The 19,120-nt window shown below is 47.9% G+C and overlaps 1 protein-coding gene across 1 annotated transcript; it reads right to left on the bottom strand.

The window, feature by feature from the left end:
* Positions 1 to 6,643: 6,643 nt before the first annotated feature.
* LOC135387483 (neprilysin-11-like) lies at positions 6,644 to 11,511 on the bottom strand. The gene is made up of 6 exons (XM_064616659.1): positions 11,380 to 11,511; positions 9,713 to 9,990; positions 8,166 to 9,226; positions 7,741 to 8,043; positions 7,484 to 7,686; positions 6,644 to 7,015 (listed from the first exon to the last, which is right to left on the bottom strand). The coding sequence occupies exons 1-6, from the start codon at positions 11,404 to 11,406 to the stop codon at positions 6,737 to 6,739; spliced, it is 2,151 nt and encodes a 716-aa protein (XP_064472729.1). The 5' UTR covers positions 11,407 to 11,511; the 3' UTR covers positions 6,644 to 6,736.
* Between the last annotated feature and the right edge of the window lie 7,609 nt (positions 11,512 to 19,120).

Raw genomic sequence — 19,120 nt, forward strand, 5'->3', positions numbered from 1 at the left:
CGTATTGGATCTTTTGTTGTTCAAGAACAATATACTTGCCCTGATGTTTACGATGAGAAGGGATTTTTATTCCCTAAGAAGGCCATTTGGGGTGACCCGAAGCATGCAAGGTGCAGTGAAACAGAATAAAGTGACATGGAAATACTGTTTCTTTTGTCTTCAGCGTCTTTCTCCTGACTTTCCTGTCTTAATTGTCTCGCGACGTATTATAGTCACAAGTTATCCAGCCACGAATTATAAATTACCAATTATCTTTCCTGCATTAACGTTATTTATAATCTTGATAATACGCTTGCGCAACAGCAGCTATGATTTGCGCTATGCTCTCTAAAAAACTGAACGGCACCGCTTAAAACGCCCTGGGACAACTGTTGCGCCGAATGATAGTTACCATCACTCTTGATTTAATTGGGAAGAGAGGAGAGCTTACGCCTTTAATATGAGTACACTCTTAAAAATGAACTTCACCGCATAGCACGCTGTGCACCAACCATTGCCACGAATGATAGGGTTATTGCTTCTAATTCTAAGAGAGAGAGAGGGGGCGTACGCCTTTTCGTGGAAATTTTCATATAGCCAAAGTGCCACAAAAAGGCGTACGCCCCCCTCTCTCTTCGAATCAGAAGCGATAACCCTATGATTCGTGGCAATGGTTGGTGCACAGCGTGCTATACGGTGAAGTTCTGTTTATAGAGTGTATATCCAAATTGCAAATCAAAAACAAAAAAAAGCGTACGCTTCGCCATTTTTCTCGGGATAGAGAATGATGCCATTCTCAATTTCGGTGAGTTGTGTGCGTCCTACAGTCCAAAAACAGAGGTGGTGGTGGTGGTGCTGGTTGTGAAAGGGCTCGCCGTTGTCGGCCACACAGAAGTGGGCGTCGTCACGACTATAGCCAACAAAAAAGAAAAAGAAAGAAAGAAGGACAGATGGAGTATAGAGGATGGAGGATGGAGATGCGTAGAGGGTGCGTGGGTACGTCGGGGAGAGCAAAGTGTTAGGTGGGTCGTTGAGCAAGACAAAACAGAGCTTCACCGCATAGCACGCTCCTAGCCAACCATCATCCCGAATGACAACTTTATCACCCTTGATTTGATGAAAACGGGGGGCGTACGCCATATTTGTGGCAATTACGAACTGCATATAATATCACAAAAGTGGTGTACGCCCCCCGTTTTCAGCCTGCGAAAGAACGATGTCACTCGGGGTGACGGTTGGCTATGTGACGGTTGAATTTATGTGTGTGCAGTTCATTTTTAAGAGTGATGTGGTGAAGTTGAACCAAACACAAGCAGGGTATCAAAGAGCGAGCTACGTTTCAGATGTGTACGTACTAATGAACTTATGAACTACTAATGAGCTACTTGAAAGCAATAACATCCACCGCGAATACATAACTGAAACTTTTGCCATACTGTCGTACAGCTTGGGACAAAAGGAACACGGCACCGGCGTCTCTCTTCATGGGATCGGTCTCCTGCTAGCTATCGAATTGAATTGAATTGGAACTTTATTTCACATTGTAGCAAGTACAATGTGGGAGGCCCAGTGCAAAAAGCTGCAAGAAAAAGCTTGTCAAGGCTCTGGGTCCCCACTGTGACCGTTACAGCTGCCAAGGAAAAATACAGGGAAACGTAGAGAGCGGCAAGAAAGCAGGCGAGCTGGTGATAATTGATCTTCATAACGAACCCTGAGACTGGGGACTGTATTGTGTGTTATTTCGCCGGTCTCAGGGTTCGTTATAAAGACACAGGGAAAATACACACAGGGCTATGTTCACTATGTCACTTATCAATTCATATTATCTACGCTAATGACTACCACAAAGGAAACAGTATAGTTAACATAACCGACGCACTCAAGCGAGTAACATTTGGCGAATTTGTTCGTTGGATGTTTTTACGTGGATTTTGAATTTATTTAAAATTACAGGCCCTTGAGAGAATAGTTTTTGATTACCGTAGTTCGTTCTTGAGAACGAAATTTTCCAGGTGTCTTTGTGACTGTGTTAGCACTGGATGAGGGGGCTGCAAGTTTTAATAAGTTAAGGAAAGTGCTGAGTTTTCACCGCATTTTTATACATTGTGAGTAGTCGATAGTGGTATGACTTCGGAGCAGGTATGATATTAAACTTGACGAAGAGACTGTCTACAGGATCTAGAAACGATAAATTAGCTGTACTCCTACGGCTCTTTTTCTGACTCTACCAAGGGGAACTGTCTAAAGGGGAACTCTACCAAGCTAGCCCATCGACTGTGTCTAATCCAAACGGCTATTTTAACTTGTTGGCTGTGACACATTTGTATAGATGAGTCTGAAGAATGTAGAGCGTTGGGTCAAGATCCACTTGGCAAAAGTAGCAACTAAAATATAAAACACTGAAGCTTTCTTTTTAATGGATACAAGCTTTCATGCAGTGGACTGCATTACGTCCGGTACCTGACGAAATGCAGTCCACTGCATGAAAGCTTGTATCCGTTAAAGGAAAGCTTCAGTGTTTTATATTTTTGTTGTTACTTTATAGATGAGTCTGATAGGTCCGTATCTTCACTACATATAACATGCTGCTAGCCAACCATTATCTCCAATGACAAAGTTCCTGCTGGTGATTTGTTGATAACGGGAGGCGGAACCTATTACATATATATCCACTTATATACGACACTATGGCTACAAAATAGGCCCCGCCTCCCGTTTTCGACAAATCAGGGACGAGAACGTTGTCATTCGGGATAATGGTTGGCTAGCAGCGTGTTATACGTAGTGAAGAACCGGACTTACCAGACTCATCAGCCAAGGTGTCATAGGCAACAAGTTAAAATCGCCGTTTGGAGCCGACACAGTCGGCGGACTAGCTTGGTAGAGCTCATAGCCCCTTTAATAGAGGGTTTAAATTACCATATCTAATGATCCCCCAAATGAGGCTGCAATAATTTAAGTACGAATGAAACAAAGCATTGTAGACCATTAACTTGTATAGGTAATATGTAGAGATTTCTGCAGAGGACTCCCACAGATTTAAATATTTTACTTTTTATGCGCTCAACGTGATCGTCCCAGGTGATGTTGCTCTGAAGGGACAGATCGAATATGAAACGGGTGACCGTCTATTCTCTCCGTCTCTCAATATGTGTATCCGCTTCTGTTTGCTGCTAGGGTGTCGCTCCAATGGAAAAATGCGACGCACCGGTGTTCCGAAAACGTTTGTCCCAAACTGTATACATGCGTGCCTGCCCTACTATGCAGAGCCTGCCCTATTATGCAGAGCCTCTCACGCAAAATGCAGCTGCCACCGGCTATAACGCGATACCCTCCAACCATACTCAGTTTCCGTCTAAACTCCAGGCACACCTGCTGCAGTCCACCAGCCCATCAGTCAGGCTAATCCTTCATTTTCCTCCTTCCAGTTAATTATTCACGTTCGAGCTAGACTGTAGTTCTTGGTTCAGCGAAGAAAAGATAGACGACGTATCGTTGGTCACTGTCGGAGCCGCGTGGAGCAATATCGTCATATATAATTACGCTCCGTGTGTATGCGTACAAGGATGGTGGTTTATGCAAGGGCTTTCCATCAAGCGAGTTATCGTGAATTTTCGCCGCGTAGATTAGATGCTGTCACACTGCCGCGCTATCGAGGTTGGTAGAGTGTACCGTACAATGCTTTTGGAATTCTCAACGTAGTCTCGCAGCGTCATCAACATTCGCAGTGGAACAGTACTGGAGACGAGGTTATATGAGTAAGCAGACGACATTCAGGATGACTTGAGCTAAGCCTCCATGTATTACACCAGGCCTGAAAGCTCCGTGATTTCCCCATTGAAAGCGTGTGCCGGACTTAGTTCACTTATCTGCCATATGGCGCTCGCTACATGGCCCAGGATGGCGATGGTATTGGGACCTTGCAAGGTTTCGGAGCTTCGGCACAGTTCTGCGCTCTGGGAAATGTGTCGTGTGGGAACTTGTAAACGACGATGATTTGGTCACGTGGATTTGGTACTGCGAATGTGTCTATGTTGTGTGCTTGCTCGGAAGAAAGAGAAAATTATAACTCGCACGCGTGAGGATTTTTGAGCAATGCGAATCGATTTCGCTTGTGGACCTTGTCATCATAATGAACGAAAGGGAAATTACACAAGCAAGACTCACCCCCTTCTTCTTTCTTTTCATACCTCAAACGCCCAAACTCGACTTTTTCTCTGTCTCTCAAGTGAGGAGGCGGCAGGGCTAGATTAATATGACCACTGATCTTCTGCAAAAAATACATTTTCAACTCCGAGAGCATTTCGTCAGAAGACTACGCACGTAATTTCGCAGATCTTGAAAAAAATCAATTACAGCAATCAACAGATTTTATAACCGAGGAACTTTTGTGATAACGATGGTTGTCGTCTGCTAGTCCCAAATGCGCCGGGTACACGGTCCATACCGAAATCAAAGCTCTTGGTCAAAAGTTTCCTGGACAATCGTTTATTCTAACACATGGGGACAGTAATTCATTCGTGAGTAGAGCACACAACCGCCACAATCCGTGGAGGAAGCTGCTGCGCGCTGTACCATGAGCGAATGTGGTGGTGCAGTATAGTCTTTTCCTCATTGCGGATCGCGGTCTGCTTAGCAGCCTTTAGGGCCATGTAGGAAGCGCCAATGTGGCAGGTAAACGAACTAAGTGCGGCACAGCTTTTTCTTGGGAGCTTTCAGGCCTGGTGTAATACATGGAGGCCTAGACTTGAGGCCCTGCATCAGGTGGTCTATCACGGAACTTCAGCACGTGACACGTTCAAGGTCAACCATTGCACAGAATGATCCCAGATACGTGGAAGGGCGGAGCATACGCCTTTTTGTGACATTACCACGGTGTTGTACGTAGCGCCGTTACTAGTAGCGGCGCTACCGTATCCGTTACTTTTTTCGGTAGCGGAGTACAGATCGCGCTACTTTTTTAAACTGGTACCGAAAGAAGTACTTCCGCTACAAATTTGCGGTAGCGCAATCTTTGAGCGCTACCGCTACTTTCCGAGCTGGGGTTCGCGACAACTCGACTTCGACCTATCATCAAACCTCCATTCTGCCTGCCTGCGATCAAGCTGCCTGGCCGATATCACAACTCATTCTGAAAACCGGGCAAATAGCCGAAAGGAGGGCACAGAGGCCGTTATCTTACAAAGAGGATGGGTACCTCCACGTGTTCCATTAGTTGGGATGAACCTTCTTGAAGATTTGGTGCATTGTCGGAGTTGTCTGGAAACTGACGTCACTCCATTCTGGAGCCGTCCTCGCTAGCTATGAGTCATGACATTCCACATGACATTGCACCACGTACGCTCAGGTGTTTGACAGTTGCAATTTTCTTCTCCGCTGCAATGGAGGGACCATGGCCTGCTACAGTACAAAACAGTAGCGTGGTGTTCAGATGTCTACTATGCACCTCGGTGGGAAAGCTTCATCTGTGCGTCAAGGAAGTCAACGTCCAATTTGAAAAAGCACACCATGGTATGTTTACTAAAATCTCGTTCCGGGCAATCAGAGTTCTTTTTGTGACAAAGCTGTTGAGCGTTTTATCGGTAGACTTGCTTTGTGCTTTATTTGCTTTAGAGGAAGAGGAAAAGATATGCAGGATACCCAGTAGGCTTTAGTAAATCTGTAAAAAAACGGTTTTCAAAATTTTAGCCTTCAGGCAACCTACGTGTAACCTCCATTAGACGTCGATTTATTATTTTGATATATTGTTTTATTTTATTATTTTAAGACGTTTGAAGTAAGTCATCAATGATACTGTTTGTTTCTTTCCTAAAAAGTAGCGCATGAAGTATAGAGTTACTTTTTACGGGTAACTGTAGCGGTATTCCGCTACTTTTAGGTACGTGTAACGATATCGGGATTTCGTTACTTTTTGCTCAGGTAGGGCGTATCGGTATTGCGCTACCTTTTTCGGGTAGCGGGTACAACACTGCATTACCATAACTTCTTACGTGCAATCAGGGGAGAGAAAGATCCCATCCTTGATGATTGGTTGATCGTGAAGCGCAGGAACGACCATGCAAAATATCTTTGCTGAACCACTGCGGAAATGAATTTACAAGCACGCCCTAAAGTATCCTTTTCGGAGGAGCGTGACCTGGGGGCAATGAGACGTAAGAGCAGCGTAGCCGCAAGTGAGCCATCCGATAGGCACTCCCACGGGTCCAGCACGCCACAGAATGACGTCCACCCCACTCTCCAGATGTGATTCGGATCAATCTTCTGTGTCCTGTGTGAATAGTCAAAGCTAAAGGAGATTTATGGAGGGCTTTCACAGTAGATACAAAATGACCAATAGCCGACCCAGAGCTATGTGGCTTGACCTAGGAACATATCCTTCAAGGAAGGGAAGAAAAGTAGCCGGAGCTCTTTGGCTGCACGTACAATATGCCTAAACGTCTCCACACGAGCACTGGACAGCTGTTTCGGCCTTACAGTGGTCGGCCGAACAGCTAAAGGCCTAAACAGCTGTCCAGTGCATATCATTGAAGGAGTGCATCATCTCCATTGTCCTCCATTAGGCTATACTTATGCCTACTTGAGCCAGGGCGGATCCAGAGGTAAAGCTCCCTTGGTTTCCCCACCCTACACCTCTGGGAATGAATGACTGCTAGTGAGCAAGGAATGCATGGCAGCACAGAAGTGTATTGAAAATTTTCTCACAGTATCATTATAACTATAAAGGCAGCTTTGGTCTCATCGTCGTTAGCTACTATTCTCAGCCGAGATCACATGCTTCTCCGTACTGGCGCATTCGCGCTTTTGGACTGCAGTTGAAGGCCTTGAAGAAACGCTTTTCGTTGCGCAGTGGCTCGTTGCAGCGCGTGTCAAACTGCACGCGTTGTCCTCCTCCTGTCTGAAAGTCTTCCTGGGCGCACCACTTGTAACAGGAGCTGATGAAGAAGGCCTGCTCGCCCGTCCAACCGCTGAAGGTGTCAGATACGTAGGACGTATTGCCCAAGGGTTGACCCGTAGATTCCAGGGCCTTGAGTGCCAGCTGAAAGTAATCGTGGTTCTGCTAAAGCAGTCTACGATATTCAAAATGTCATGGGACTACAATGGGGTGTACTTGCAATTTACTAATTTCTTAAAGTGTGGACAGAGTATTGAACCGAAGGGGAGTAAATAAATAGGACAGCTTGGAGAGTAGGCAAGTGGAGAGTAGGCGGTAGGCAATCGCGCAAATGTATATTTTCTGTCCCCTGCCTGATCGTATAACAGACCAATTGGCAGAATGCGTGATCTGCATGGCGTGCAGGCGTGAAATTTGCATTTAGTGACGTTTCGCTAGGGGGCAACAAGAACGACTTTTTGTTCATTTGTCTTAGTTCCCCCCCCCCCCTTTCTTCACTGTCTTCATGCATTGCCGCTGCTTTCATACGGCAAGTACCGAGTCTAGTAGAGTACGGCTTGCGCTGTGACACCCGGCCTAAGAAAAAAAATGTCGACACGAAAGCTTACATACCTTGAGGCCAAGAATATCCGCGAAAATCTGCTCGGCATCCGCTCCTGGTTCCCTAGAGAAATTCCTCTGGGAGAGGCAGTTGATGCCCTTCTCGATCCTTTTGCGAGCGTTTTCGCCTTGCCATGGCCTGTGCATACCGTTCGGCCCTGATGTCCCGTCGTGGAGGTCAAAGGCCAGGCTTAACTCTCGACCCACCAGGTGTCCTAAAGCAGCAAGAGCTTCAGTCTAAAAACGCTATACCACATCTCGACACAAACCTAACGAGGCATAAGCCACGATGAGAGAATCCCTGATGAAGAAAGGTGATGTCAACGTCGATGCTGGCACCACGAGCATGTGCACATAGGGCACGTATGACGGACGCATGTGCGTCAGCGGAAGATTGTCCATGGTGTCGCGGAGGACAAACTTTTGTGCCTGGTGATGCAACAGAAGCTTCTCGTGGGCCACGCGACGCCGGTATGCATCAAGCAAGGAAGCCACGAATGGCGTGTAGAAGGCGGGCAGGAAACTGTAGTGCCGTTCCAGCTCTTCTGGTTTGTACAGAACGCCGGGTACTCCTGTCAGAGTAATATGCTACACCTGAGACTGTCTAGAGCACTACGTGTGCTTGATACAGAGAGGTTAGATTGGACGTTAAGGCATGCGAAGGATACATAATATAGAGCAGTGATGATATTACCAACGATGGTTCGGATCCCATACAGTCGACTGAGGCTGTTCTTGAATTCTTCAGCGGGCAGAGCGCGAAACGACGTCGCTAGAGTGCTCCGAAGGTGCTGAACCATAGAATCCGCAGCGTCGATGTCTTCAGATGTCACGTACTCGCCGGCTAACAGCATAGACATCGCATGCGGTGCCAACTCTTCTACATACTGGAAGCAGTCGTACTTTGACAACATGAGAGCGTTCGTTATTCGCGTTGATGACGCCACAGACAGCTTCCACAATATCAGGACGCTGACATAAGCAGCCCCCACAACGAGGTCATCAGGCTTGCTGAACTCTTTCGCGAACGTCGCCGCCAGACGCCAAGCCGCACGGCCTCCGTTCGCCAGGTAGACGTCATCGCTCCCGTTCAGCCTGTTCTCCAACGGAATATGCCTGTTCAGATGTTCGACCAAAACTTCAGACTTCGGAAGCGATTCGTCCACGTCACTCAAGTCTTGAACCTGAACGTAACTCGGATACTTGTTGTGAATACCTCGTTGAAGCAGATCTTGCAACGCCGTTACGCGGTTGTGGGCTTCAACTAGACGTCGTTCCAAATCGCTTCTTCCAAAAAGAGTCGCAATGGTAGAGGCATGCATGGGGTTCCCAAGACGGACGAACTCTTGCACCCATCCGGGGCGGACGGTCAGCACAGTTGTGTTCCCTGTGCGGAGGTCGACGTCGACGGACAACTTGAAGAAGACCGGAATTCCATAGTCGAGTGCGAGGGTGAGGAACGTGCGAAGAAAGTCGAAGGGAGGAAGACCGGTAGTGACACGGGTAAGCTTGGGCCAGTCGAGGTCGACGTGGGAGAGCAGCTCGAGGATGTGGTCTTCGTGGTCGTGTTGGTCGTTCTGTTCGGTGAGGCAAATGCTGAGGGCTTGAGCGACTTTCTCGACGGTGGGGAAGTCGAGGAAGCGCCCCGTACGCTGTGAGAGACGATGGACGGCGCTTATTTTCATGTGATTTTCGAGGAAGTTGAATTGGTGAGCGAGGTTCGGGTGGACAGAGCTCCACTTTCCACACACGTATCTGTTGAAAAGGAAAAGAAACACTACATCTTCAAGTAACATAAGTAATATTCAATAAGTTTTACAGGTTATTATGATTAGCTGTTAATGGGTATCCCATCATGCAAAAGATCCTCTGGTGGACCTTGAACAGGCAAAAGTTCGCTGTTCGAATGTTGCTTCATTCTATACGCTCTTCAAATGGAGCTTCACTGCACAGCACGCTACTAGGTATAATCCATGTTGATATGATTTCTCTCGATTTGTTGAAAACGGAATGAGTACGACACTTATGAGGTTATATTGTAACAAAAAGGCGTACGCCTCGCGCTTTTCACAAACCGGGAGTGATAACAATTGTTTCACCATCACCTCATCTTCAGCTAAAGTCGTGACACCACAGCCCACAGCTATGAGAGTGTAATATACAGGCAGTGCAGGGCGGGTTGACCACAGACTCTCTCACACAGAGAGCTACCACGATTATTAAGAATCCCGGCTGTCTTACTTGTAGAAGTCGTCGCAGGGTGAGACAGATGTATCGAGCGATTGCGATAGTTGTTCTCTGAAGATTTGCTGTGGCAAAAGCCGGGCTCCGGACTCGTCCTGGAGAGAGGGCAAGATATCCTCTGCAGGGGATGGAGCTCTCAACACAAGGGGAAAGAGGCCCAAGAGCAGCAAGAAGGACACCGCAGAGGCCAACGCAGCCACGGAGAACTTGCGCATCTGGCCGACTTCGTCGTAGTCGCCATACAGAGGAGAACTGATGGCAATTGCCTCCGAGAGCTGACAATGTACGCACAAGATCAATTCCAGAAGGTATAACATCGTCTGCACATCCGTCGGATGTTATAAAACGCAGGTATGTATTGCGGAACACAGCTTGGCTTATCTCGTGCTCGGTCTTCCAGTGCTGCCTCTCCGGAAAACGGGACTACGTATACACTATTAGAAATGAACTTCACCGCATAGCACGCTCCTAGTCGCGAAGGATGTCGTTATCCGTCCTAATTTGTTGAAAACGGGAGGCGTGACACTTATGCTGTTCATAATTGTCACAAAAAAGGCGTACGCCTCCCGTTTTCAACAAATCAGAGCACATAACGATATCATTCGAGATAATGGTTGGCTAGGAGCGTGCTATGCTGTGAAGTTCATTTCTAATAGTGTACCATACAAAGGGAAGTGAGGTACTTTCGGCGAAGAATACTAATGTCGGGTGTAGTTCCGTATCGGGACCACTCGTTTTTAAAAATTAGTGAAAGCGTTAGGAAGGTAAATATTGCATAGAAGTGGAAGGAGGTCATACTGAATCTAAAAATGTAAGAATTATAAAACTCTGTGGTCTAGAACTTTTTTTACGTGCATTTCAACAACCCCATCTGATTCACTTTTAGCGCAGGAGAAACGCGGGAATGCTAAGCCTGACGGACTCGAAACACTTGCCATCTTGCAAGAGGTAGGAACGTTGAATTGGGCTAAATCACCTCACTTTAGTGATGTTAGTCTAGGTTAGGTTCTACAGATTGGGGGGGTCTGGGGGGCGCCGCCCCCCTCAGGCACGCACTAGGCGGTGCGGGCGTCGAAACTGTGCCCCGGGTTAGATCAGAAGGTCCTCAGTAAAGATGGCGGATCGCCTTCCAGAAACGAGCGATAAAATTAAATTTCTATACGTTTCACGCAATATACGAGGGTCATTCTTGTTTAATTTCGTTACTAATTAGCTCCTCTTTCACGTAAAAGCGTTTGATTTTTGTTTTTATCCTCTTTTCTTTAAAAAAAAGCCAGTGGTCCCGATACGGAACTACATCCCTAACGTCTGAAAGGCTTTCTATTACCGAAAGCGTAGCATTGCAGAGCTCAGCATGACTACACACGCTTGTAGCATCGACTAACTGATGAAAACGTTATGTCATGACGTATACTTGCTCAGCTACTACATAGAGGTAATTGTCAAACAGAAGCCCCATCAACTAGCAACAAAACACCCCCAGCACAGCCGTACCCGCTTTAAACGTGTAATCCTAAAATGTTCGTTTTGAGAGGTTATGTTAAGCCAGAACGACAAATTATTCCATGATGCAACTAAAGGACACGGTATGTGCCGTGTAACATAGGTAGCTATTTCATAAAATAACCGACAACCAGTCGCAGAACTATAACGCTTTCACTTACCTTCATGGTTTCGCCTGTTTCTCCCATGCTGTCTCGTAACAACGCTTCGAACAATCACGGGTCGGGGATTCGGTGTGCTGCCTAATGATTCCACCGAGCCCAACGACTTATTTCGAAAAAATAAAAAACTGGCATCAATGTCACGAGGAGTAGAATGGCATTGCGCGAGACGTTTCGTCCACCTAGCGGGCACAGCGCGTGCTAAAACTTGAGGCACGCAAAAGTTGATTCCAGTTTGAAAAGAAACTTAACGACCGTTACTTCGGAAGTTAATTACATATGTGTTAGGCGAGTATGACCCTTTACTCTAACATAATAGCAAAGATATCCCCCTCCCGCCGCCCCTGTTAAGCGTCTGGTTCTCAGTCGAGGTTCCTCAGAGCCTATTATTTGGATGAACTTGAACCGTGTGTCTGAGATTTCCAGCGTACGTTAGAAGGACTCCAGGTGGTCGAAAATTTCCTCAGTCCTACGCCGCGGCATATGCAGGATGTCCCCACGCAAATGTAGACTGACTCACATTACGTGTAAATACATTCTCAATTATTATTATTATTATTGTCATTATTTTTATGTTATTTATTTTACGGTAATCAGAAGAAATAAAATATATCATTGTATTACACTCTATGACACAGAACTTCACGACATATAACACGCTCAGAGTCGACTACCACACAGGATGACACCGTAGTCACCTCTGAGCGGGGCGCACTGGCTTTCTGCGTACATTTTTACCTTCATCGTGCTGGACGCACTTTGTCCCCTGTCTGCTCCGTTTATGGCCAGGATTAAACAACTGAACACTTTTTGCTCCTCTGCCCTCATTCTGGCAAACTCCGCCAAAGGTATATCTGTTAGATATGTGCAATATGTTGTGTGCTGTTTGGGGCATTAGGTAGGTGCCGACATAGGTGTGCTGTTAGGGGCTAGGAAAGTGACGCATAAAGTTCTGTCTGTGAAGGACGGCAGCGCAACAGCCAACCGCGTGGGGTGTTTGGATAGCAGTGCAACAGACAACATGACGTCGGATGGAAGTCCGATGCGGAACTTTTATTCAGCCCCGTCAGCTGTGGAGATGGTGGTGGTGGTGGTGATGGTGAAAGGGCTTGCCGTTGTCGGCCTCACGTATGTGGGCAACGTCACGACTGACGCCCTGGGGAAATGTGCGTCCTGGGCCGACTTCTAGGGGAACTGTGCCGACATATGTCTGAAAGCGTCTGGGGAAAACCCAGGAAAAACCCCAAACAGCACAGCCGGCACCAGGATTCGAATTCGACGTGACATGGCTAGCACGCTAACCACTGAGCCACGGGAGCTGTGGAGATGGCTAACAAAGAAGTCGTTAAGATTCTTGGGAAAGGTCACGTTGAATTCCAGCTCGCGGAGAAGAACGGAGGGTCGACACTGGTTTTGAAGGACGTCCTGTACGTACCAGAATTAGATGAAAATCTCCTGTCTGTCGGAAGAATTGAAGAGCTAGGGCTCCGAGTCGTGTTTGGTATAGTGGGAGAGCAGAAGTGCGAAACAAGAACGGAGCGTTAATTTTGTCAGCTACTCGAGTTGGGCGGCTGTACACGGTCGAAGAGTTGCGTCCATCATTGGAACTATCGAAGACCTTGGACGCATCCTTGCTTCACTGACGTCTAGGATACCTTCACATGGGAGCTGTGCATCGTTTCCTTGGAGGAAACGAGTCAAAGGAAGAATTAAACTGTACCGTCTGCCTTCTAGGGAAGTTGAAATGAAAATTTTTCCCGCATACCCAGGGTTCGCCGCGGTCCACTTCACCACTGGAACTGGTGCACTCAGACGTCGGAAGTGTCACCCCATCGTCCAAGGGTGGATCAAATTACTTTGTGACTTTCGTTGACGACCACTCACGGTATGTTGTACAATGAAGAAGAAGGGTGAAGTACCGGAAAAATTTCGCCAGTACAAACAAATGGCAGAAAACTTGCATGGGTTGACTACTTCGTAGCAACAACGCAGGAGAATACACCGGAAGGGACTTTGCTCAGTACTTGCAGAAGCATGGAATACAGACAGACAGCCCACGGTTCCAAGCACGCCCCAGCAAAACTGCGTAGTCGAGAGGATGAATCAGACTCTGTTAGATATAACAAAGGTGACTCCTGCTAGAGTCTGGCCTTCCCAAAACACTCTGGGCCGACGCACTTGTAACTGCCGGTTACCTACGAAATAAGTGTTCCTCAAGCTCGGTTGGCGGGCAGGTGCCAGAGGCGCTGTGATTTGGGAAAGAAGTCCGTATCGGCCACATAAGTGTATATGGATGCAGACCCTGGGCCATAAAGAAACAGCGTCGACAGTCCAAACTGGACCCAACGGCAGTAGAATGTATGTTGGTTGGGTACCCCGAGGGTGTCAAAGGGTAGTTGTGGGACAGAGAAACCGACAGTTTCTCCGTCAGCCATGACGTTTCCTTTGACGAAGATAGCTTTCCGTGCAAGAGCATAAATGAGCATAAACGAGACGCTTACCCCACCTTGTGAACCCCTATTTAGCGATGGTTCTATGATTTTCGACGTGGGTTCTGATAGCTTTGACGACGAAAACCCAACTAAAGCGCCAGTGGATCCGTTGGAGGTTGCGCCAGCGACTGCAGACATGTGCTCCCCAACTGTTGACGTCGCCACTGGTCCAAGTTCTGAATCGGCGACTATGATGCCGCTTCCCAGGCGTTCCGAGCGGTTAGCCGCCAAGCCGAAGCCGAGCTATTCGTGCTTTGCTGTAAAAAGAAGTGATTTCGTGCCTGATCCAAGAACTGTGGAAGAAGCACTGTCGGCGCGTGACGGAACCGAATGGAGAGAAGCCATACAAGAGGAGCTAACAAATTTGAAGAACAACGAAACATGGGAGGTAGTTCCTCGGCCGAGCGATCGACATGTCATAAAAAAGCAAATGGGTCTTCCGGAAGAAGTACAACAAAAACGGTGATCTGGACAGGTATAAAGCCAGGCTTGTCGCCTGTGACTACACACAGGTTGAAGGAATTGACTTGAAGGACACATTTTCGCCAGTGATTAAACTGAAGTGGGTTCGTATACTTTTGGCTTTAGTAGTCGAAGGAGGGTGGCCCGCGCACGGCGTAGCCAGATCTCCAAGGTAGGGGGGGGGGGGGGGGGGGGCTCGATACGAAAACTCGTCCTACTCCCCCCCCCCCCCCCCCCCCCCCCACCGCTGATTCTGGGCGCGACAACATACACATACTCGTGCACGCCGCAAACTGCGGTTAAAAAAAACACAGAACGAAAATAATTGATTTGGACGTGCACAATACGATTACATGTATAGGCTGTCATGTCCAATGAGGTGGTGTCACGAGAATGGAAGGATTTTGAAAAGCTCATACTTTGAAAACCATTCAAGAGTGCTGCTTAGACGCCATGAACTGTAAGAACTTTCGCGATCGTCACACTGTCACCCCCCCCCCATATATATATTATTTTCTCCTCGGATTTGCACGAATTCCGTAGGTCGGTCCTTGGCAGGTAGGGGGGGCTCGAGCCCCCCCTAGCCCCCCCGTGGCTACGCCACTGCCGGCACGGCCGCCTACCTGAGCGGGTTGTTGGAAGAACGCACCTACATGAAGCAACAAGCGCTGTTTCGTGAAGGAAATAGAGATGACATCTGCATTTTGAAGATGAGTTTGTACGGGTTACGTCAGTCCGGTAGGCAGTGGAATGTGCGACTTGACGAGTTTCGCAAGAGCGTGGGCTTAACCAGGTCGAAAGCGGATCCCTGCATCTATTTCGACAACCTGGAAGGTATCGTCCATGGAGTGTATGTAGATGACATCTTGATCATTGCGGAGAATGAAGACAGAGTGAGAAAGTTCAAACAAATCATTGGAGCCACCTTTGATATCAAAGATATCGGGGAAATTAGTCACATTCTCTCTACGAGAATACAGCGTGGAGCTGATGGGAGTTTGACCCTGGATCAGTAGAGGTATGCCGAAGACATTCTGGACGTATTTGGGATGAAAGATGCAAAGAGGGAGCTGCCACGCCGCTGGATCCAGGAACGAAGTTTCAGACGCTCAAAGGCGGCCAATCGCCAGTGGATTTGTGCCACAGATACCGCCAAGGAGTTGGTAGTTTGCTGTAGCTAGCTGGAGGCACGAGACCAGATTTGGCATTTGTAGCGCCGTATCTGAGTCAATCAATTCAATGCAAACCCCACAGCGGAGCATTGGAATGGAGCCAAGCATGTTTTACGGTACGTGAAACAGACCCAAGGTACGCACTAACCTTTACAAGGACCGGAAAATCCGTGGAGGCATATTGTGACGCGGATTGGGCGAGCAACAAGGTGGATAGGCGCTCCTTTAGCGGTTATATTTTTATGTTAACGGGAGCAGCAATCTCCTGGAGCAGTCGCAAGCAAACGTCAACAGCCCTGTCAACAGGAGAGGCCGAGTACCTAGAGATGTGCGATGCAGCCAAGGAGGTCCTGTGGCTACAACATTTAGCGCAGGAACTCAGCGCAGAGAACTTCGTACTGGAGCCGCAAACATTGTTCGTCGACAACCAATGTGCGATAGCAGTAGCAGCGAACCAAGCGGACATCATGACTAAAGTCTTAAATGGGGTGAAAGCCCGGCAAGTCTGCGACGCCATGGGACTCCGAAGTGGCGTGCGGACGACATATTGGGGGGGTCAGATATGTACAATATGTTGTGTGCTCTTTGGGGCATTATGTTTTGCTTTTGTGTTTGTTCGGCACTACTTCTGCGTGCCGTCGCGTCTCGCGTGGCGTGCTCTGTTCATTCTTCTCTGCGCCATTTAAGGCTTCTGCCGCAACGTTGACACACGTCTCGACTGCTCGTCTCTCGTATTGCTACACCTGCGGTTACCGCTTAACAATATCTGCACCCGTTTGCGTTTGCTGGGAGCCCCACTTTCGTTACCGTCAGTGCTGTCTCTCAGAGCATCCTATACTACGCTCTGTAATAGGTCTGTTGTAGCAGGTCTCGTGTCGTACATTGTCCTCTCCAACCGCTTCTAGGCACTTTCTCCCTCCACTCGTACATTTTCACGTACGCACATTCCTACATGCGTACATACTCACTTGTCCACGCATAGTCGTCATGCATCATATACATATGTCAGCTAGCAACCGCGCCTAACCTGGCCTTACATCTCATCACTGTCACACAGAAGTAATTACGCCCTTTTGTCCTGGCCAATCTCCCTTAGTGACCCTTTATTGACACAAAACTAAAAGTTTGCTGAGGGAGGAAGGGGGAGAGATGGACGGAATACTCACACAATTCCCCCCAAAGGAAATGTGCTGAAACTCCAGCAAAAGACGGGTTTTGAAGACTAGACAGCGTACAGCATAAACAACAGATGTTTATTGCCTGACAACCTGGAAAAGAGAATGAAATGTATGAGTGAGATGACTCACCACGTGAGAAGGTGAAGGTCCTCACCCTTCACTGTTGTTATCACAGGTATTATATATTTAACATCTTGCCACCGGCAAAGGTGATGGGTCATCTTGGGGTTCTGATGGCTCGATCCTATAAAGATGTTGGCAGGTCGTCTCAATATAGTGCGACCAGAGGTCCTGAGGAGACACGATCGAATTATTCCATCGAAACCGGGGAAGACTTCCTGTACTATCCCCATTCGCCATTGTAATCTAGTTCGGTTTGGTTCTTGAATTAGTACGACGTCTCCGACCCTGTATGTTGGACACCCTCATCAATTTTAGGTGGTACGCCGAACGTAATTCAGCAAGATACTCTTTGTGCCGCCTATTCCAGAGCAGTCGCAGATGTTCACGGCGTTGAGTTCACGTATGCTTGAGTAACTGCGTTGCTCGGGCAGCATCCGGTATAGGGTGGAAGAGATGAATTGATTATCATTGCAGACAGTTGGACATCTACTACTGATGATGTCTGCGGGAGATAATGGAATAGGTTCGTAATCCTCAGCGTCTCTGTATCTGATGGGACCGTAGTTAAGGATGACCTCCACATCGGTGAGTAGCGACTGCATTTCAACGAGCTCGACCACATTTCGGGATAACGTCTTTCTTATGGCAGATTTGATCCAACGTATGGGACGCTCGTATATTTTATGAGACGCTCGTTTCGCAATCAGCGAAACAAGTTCGATGGGAGTAACTACCACAGGAGGTCTTGCAAACAAAAAGGAGTGAGACCGGTCAAGCGTGCAACATTAGAAAATCCAACCTGATTTTTTTTTTTTTTTCAGCGGTCAGTATGTTGTGGGACACAGCATGAAAGTATGGAATACAAACAGGCGCACCAACATCTTTTGAAGCGCGGGGTTTGTCACAAAAAGGCGTACGCCTCCCATAAGGACATATGCGTTCTATTCTATCTAGTCTATTTCTAGTTTCTACTCATTAGTTTAGTTTGGGCTATTAGCTATTACTCCGTGTGCCAAAGCGCTCAAAGCCTACAAGAAGACAAACCATTTGCCCCGAAGCAAGTACAAAAAAATCCGCTACAACACGTTCTCCTGCACTCTAAGAACAGAACTCCATCACATAGCTTATGGGGCTTATGCGAGGCTCCGGAGGGTTCACATCGCGTTGACGACTACCTGTAAAGGGTACTCTACCGCAATAAGAAGTAATATGCGACAAAACCATCTTTACAGGGACCAGTACTCGCATGGGGGTGCAAGCGTTTGAACCTGTGAAGCTCTTTCTCCTCTTGGATGGTTTCCTGGCACATTAATAGATGCGAAACAATTATTAAAAACAACTTTTTTTCGGAGAACCCGGTTCAAAAAAAATGTTGAGAGGATAGGGAGGTGCACGGCGAAAATGCTAAAAGAATGGCGAGTATAAACGTTATGAGCAGTATTTCATGGTGAGTCCCGAGAGTTGAGGTAGCTACTCTTTGCGTTCCAGAATCCACTCGATTACGTCACGACGGGGGGGGGGGGGGGGATGTAGGAGGAAGGTGCGGTCAGCCTGCTCTGAGGTGGCGGCCATGTGCACCTAGGGGAGGGAAAAGAAGGGAGGGTGAAAACGAAAGGGAAGAGATGGTGGTGGCACAGGAGAGGGAGAGGAATGCCACCTCTCTTGCCCATTCCTAAAACGGGTCCCGAGGGTAGCGACTCCGGTATCTAAGAGTATTGACGTGAGAGCTGTCGCCTGCATAGACATCTATGGTCGTCTCGGCTGCATCATGGAGGACGCCCGGAAATTCCAGTGCGTACTTTGCGACCTGGTGTTTTCTTTAGAGCAACGTGCACGGGACCATACACACAAAACAAGAAGTCGTTGCATGCGAAGGTCGAAAGCTGCTTCTACGCCTCTTAGAGCTAGTAATGGGCGGTAAATACCCCCAAATCAATGCGTGCATGCTTTATGCACACAGGCCGATGACCCCATACCTAATTCAACACCGTCATACTAAAGCGAAGCAGCGGCCAGAGGTTCTGATGTCACGAAGCCCAAATACCACTGTCGTCTGCTGTCGCCATATCGAAGATCGTGCTCGCGCCCGGTCCACAACCAACTCGAGGATCGCATACCCCCTTGGTCACGTGGTGCAACTCTGTCAAGTGACCAACACCTACTCAAGGGTTTGTTTTGGACCACAGCCCAGCTGGACTGCAAAATGGTGGTGGTGGTGGTGGTGATAGGGCTTGCCGTTGTCGGCCGTTGCAAAATGGTGGTGGTGGTGGTGGTGGCGATAGGGCTTGCCGTTGTCGGCCTCACGTATGTGGGC

Source organism: Ornithodoros turicata, chromosome 3 (genome assembly GCF_037126465.1).
Source record: "Ornithodoros turicata isolate Travis chromosome 3, ASM3712646v1, whole genome shotgun sequence".
NCBI lineage: Eukaryota > Metazoa > Arthropoda > Arachnida > Ixodida > Argasidae > Ornithodoros > Ornithodoros turicata.

Coding starts and splice junctions, on each gene's coding strand:
- LOC135387483 (XM_064616659.1), bottom strand. CDS start 11,406: ATGGGAGAAACAGGCGAAACCATGAAG. Junction 8,044..8,165: donor TGGGATCCGAACCATCGTTG/GTAATATCATCA, acceptor TTACTCTGACAG/GAGTACCCGGCGTTCTGTAC. Junction 7,687..7,740: donor CGTGGCTTATGCCTCGTTAG/GTTTGTGTCGAG, acceptor TTGCTGCTTTAG/GACACCTGGTGGGTCGAGAG.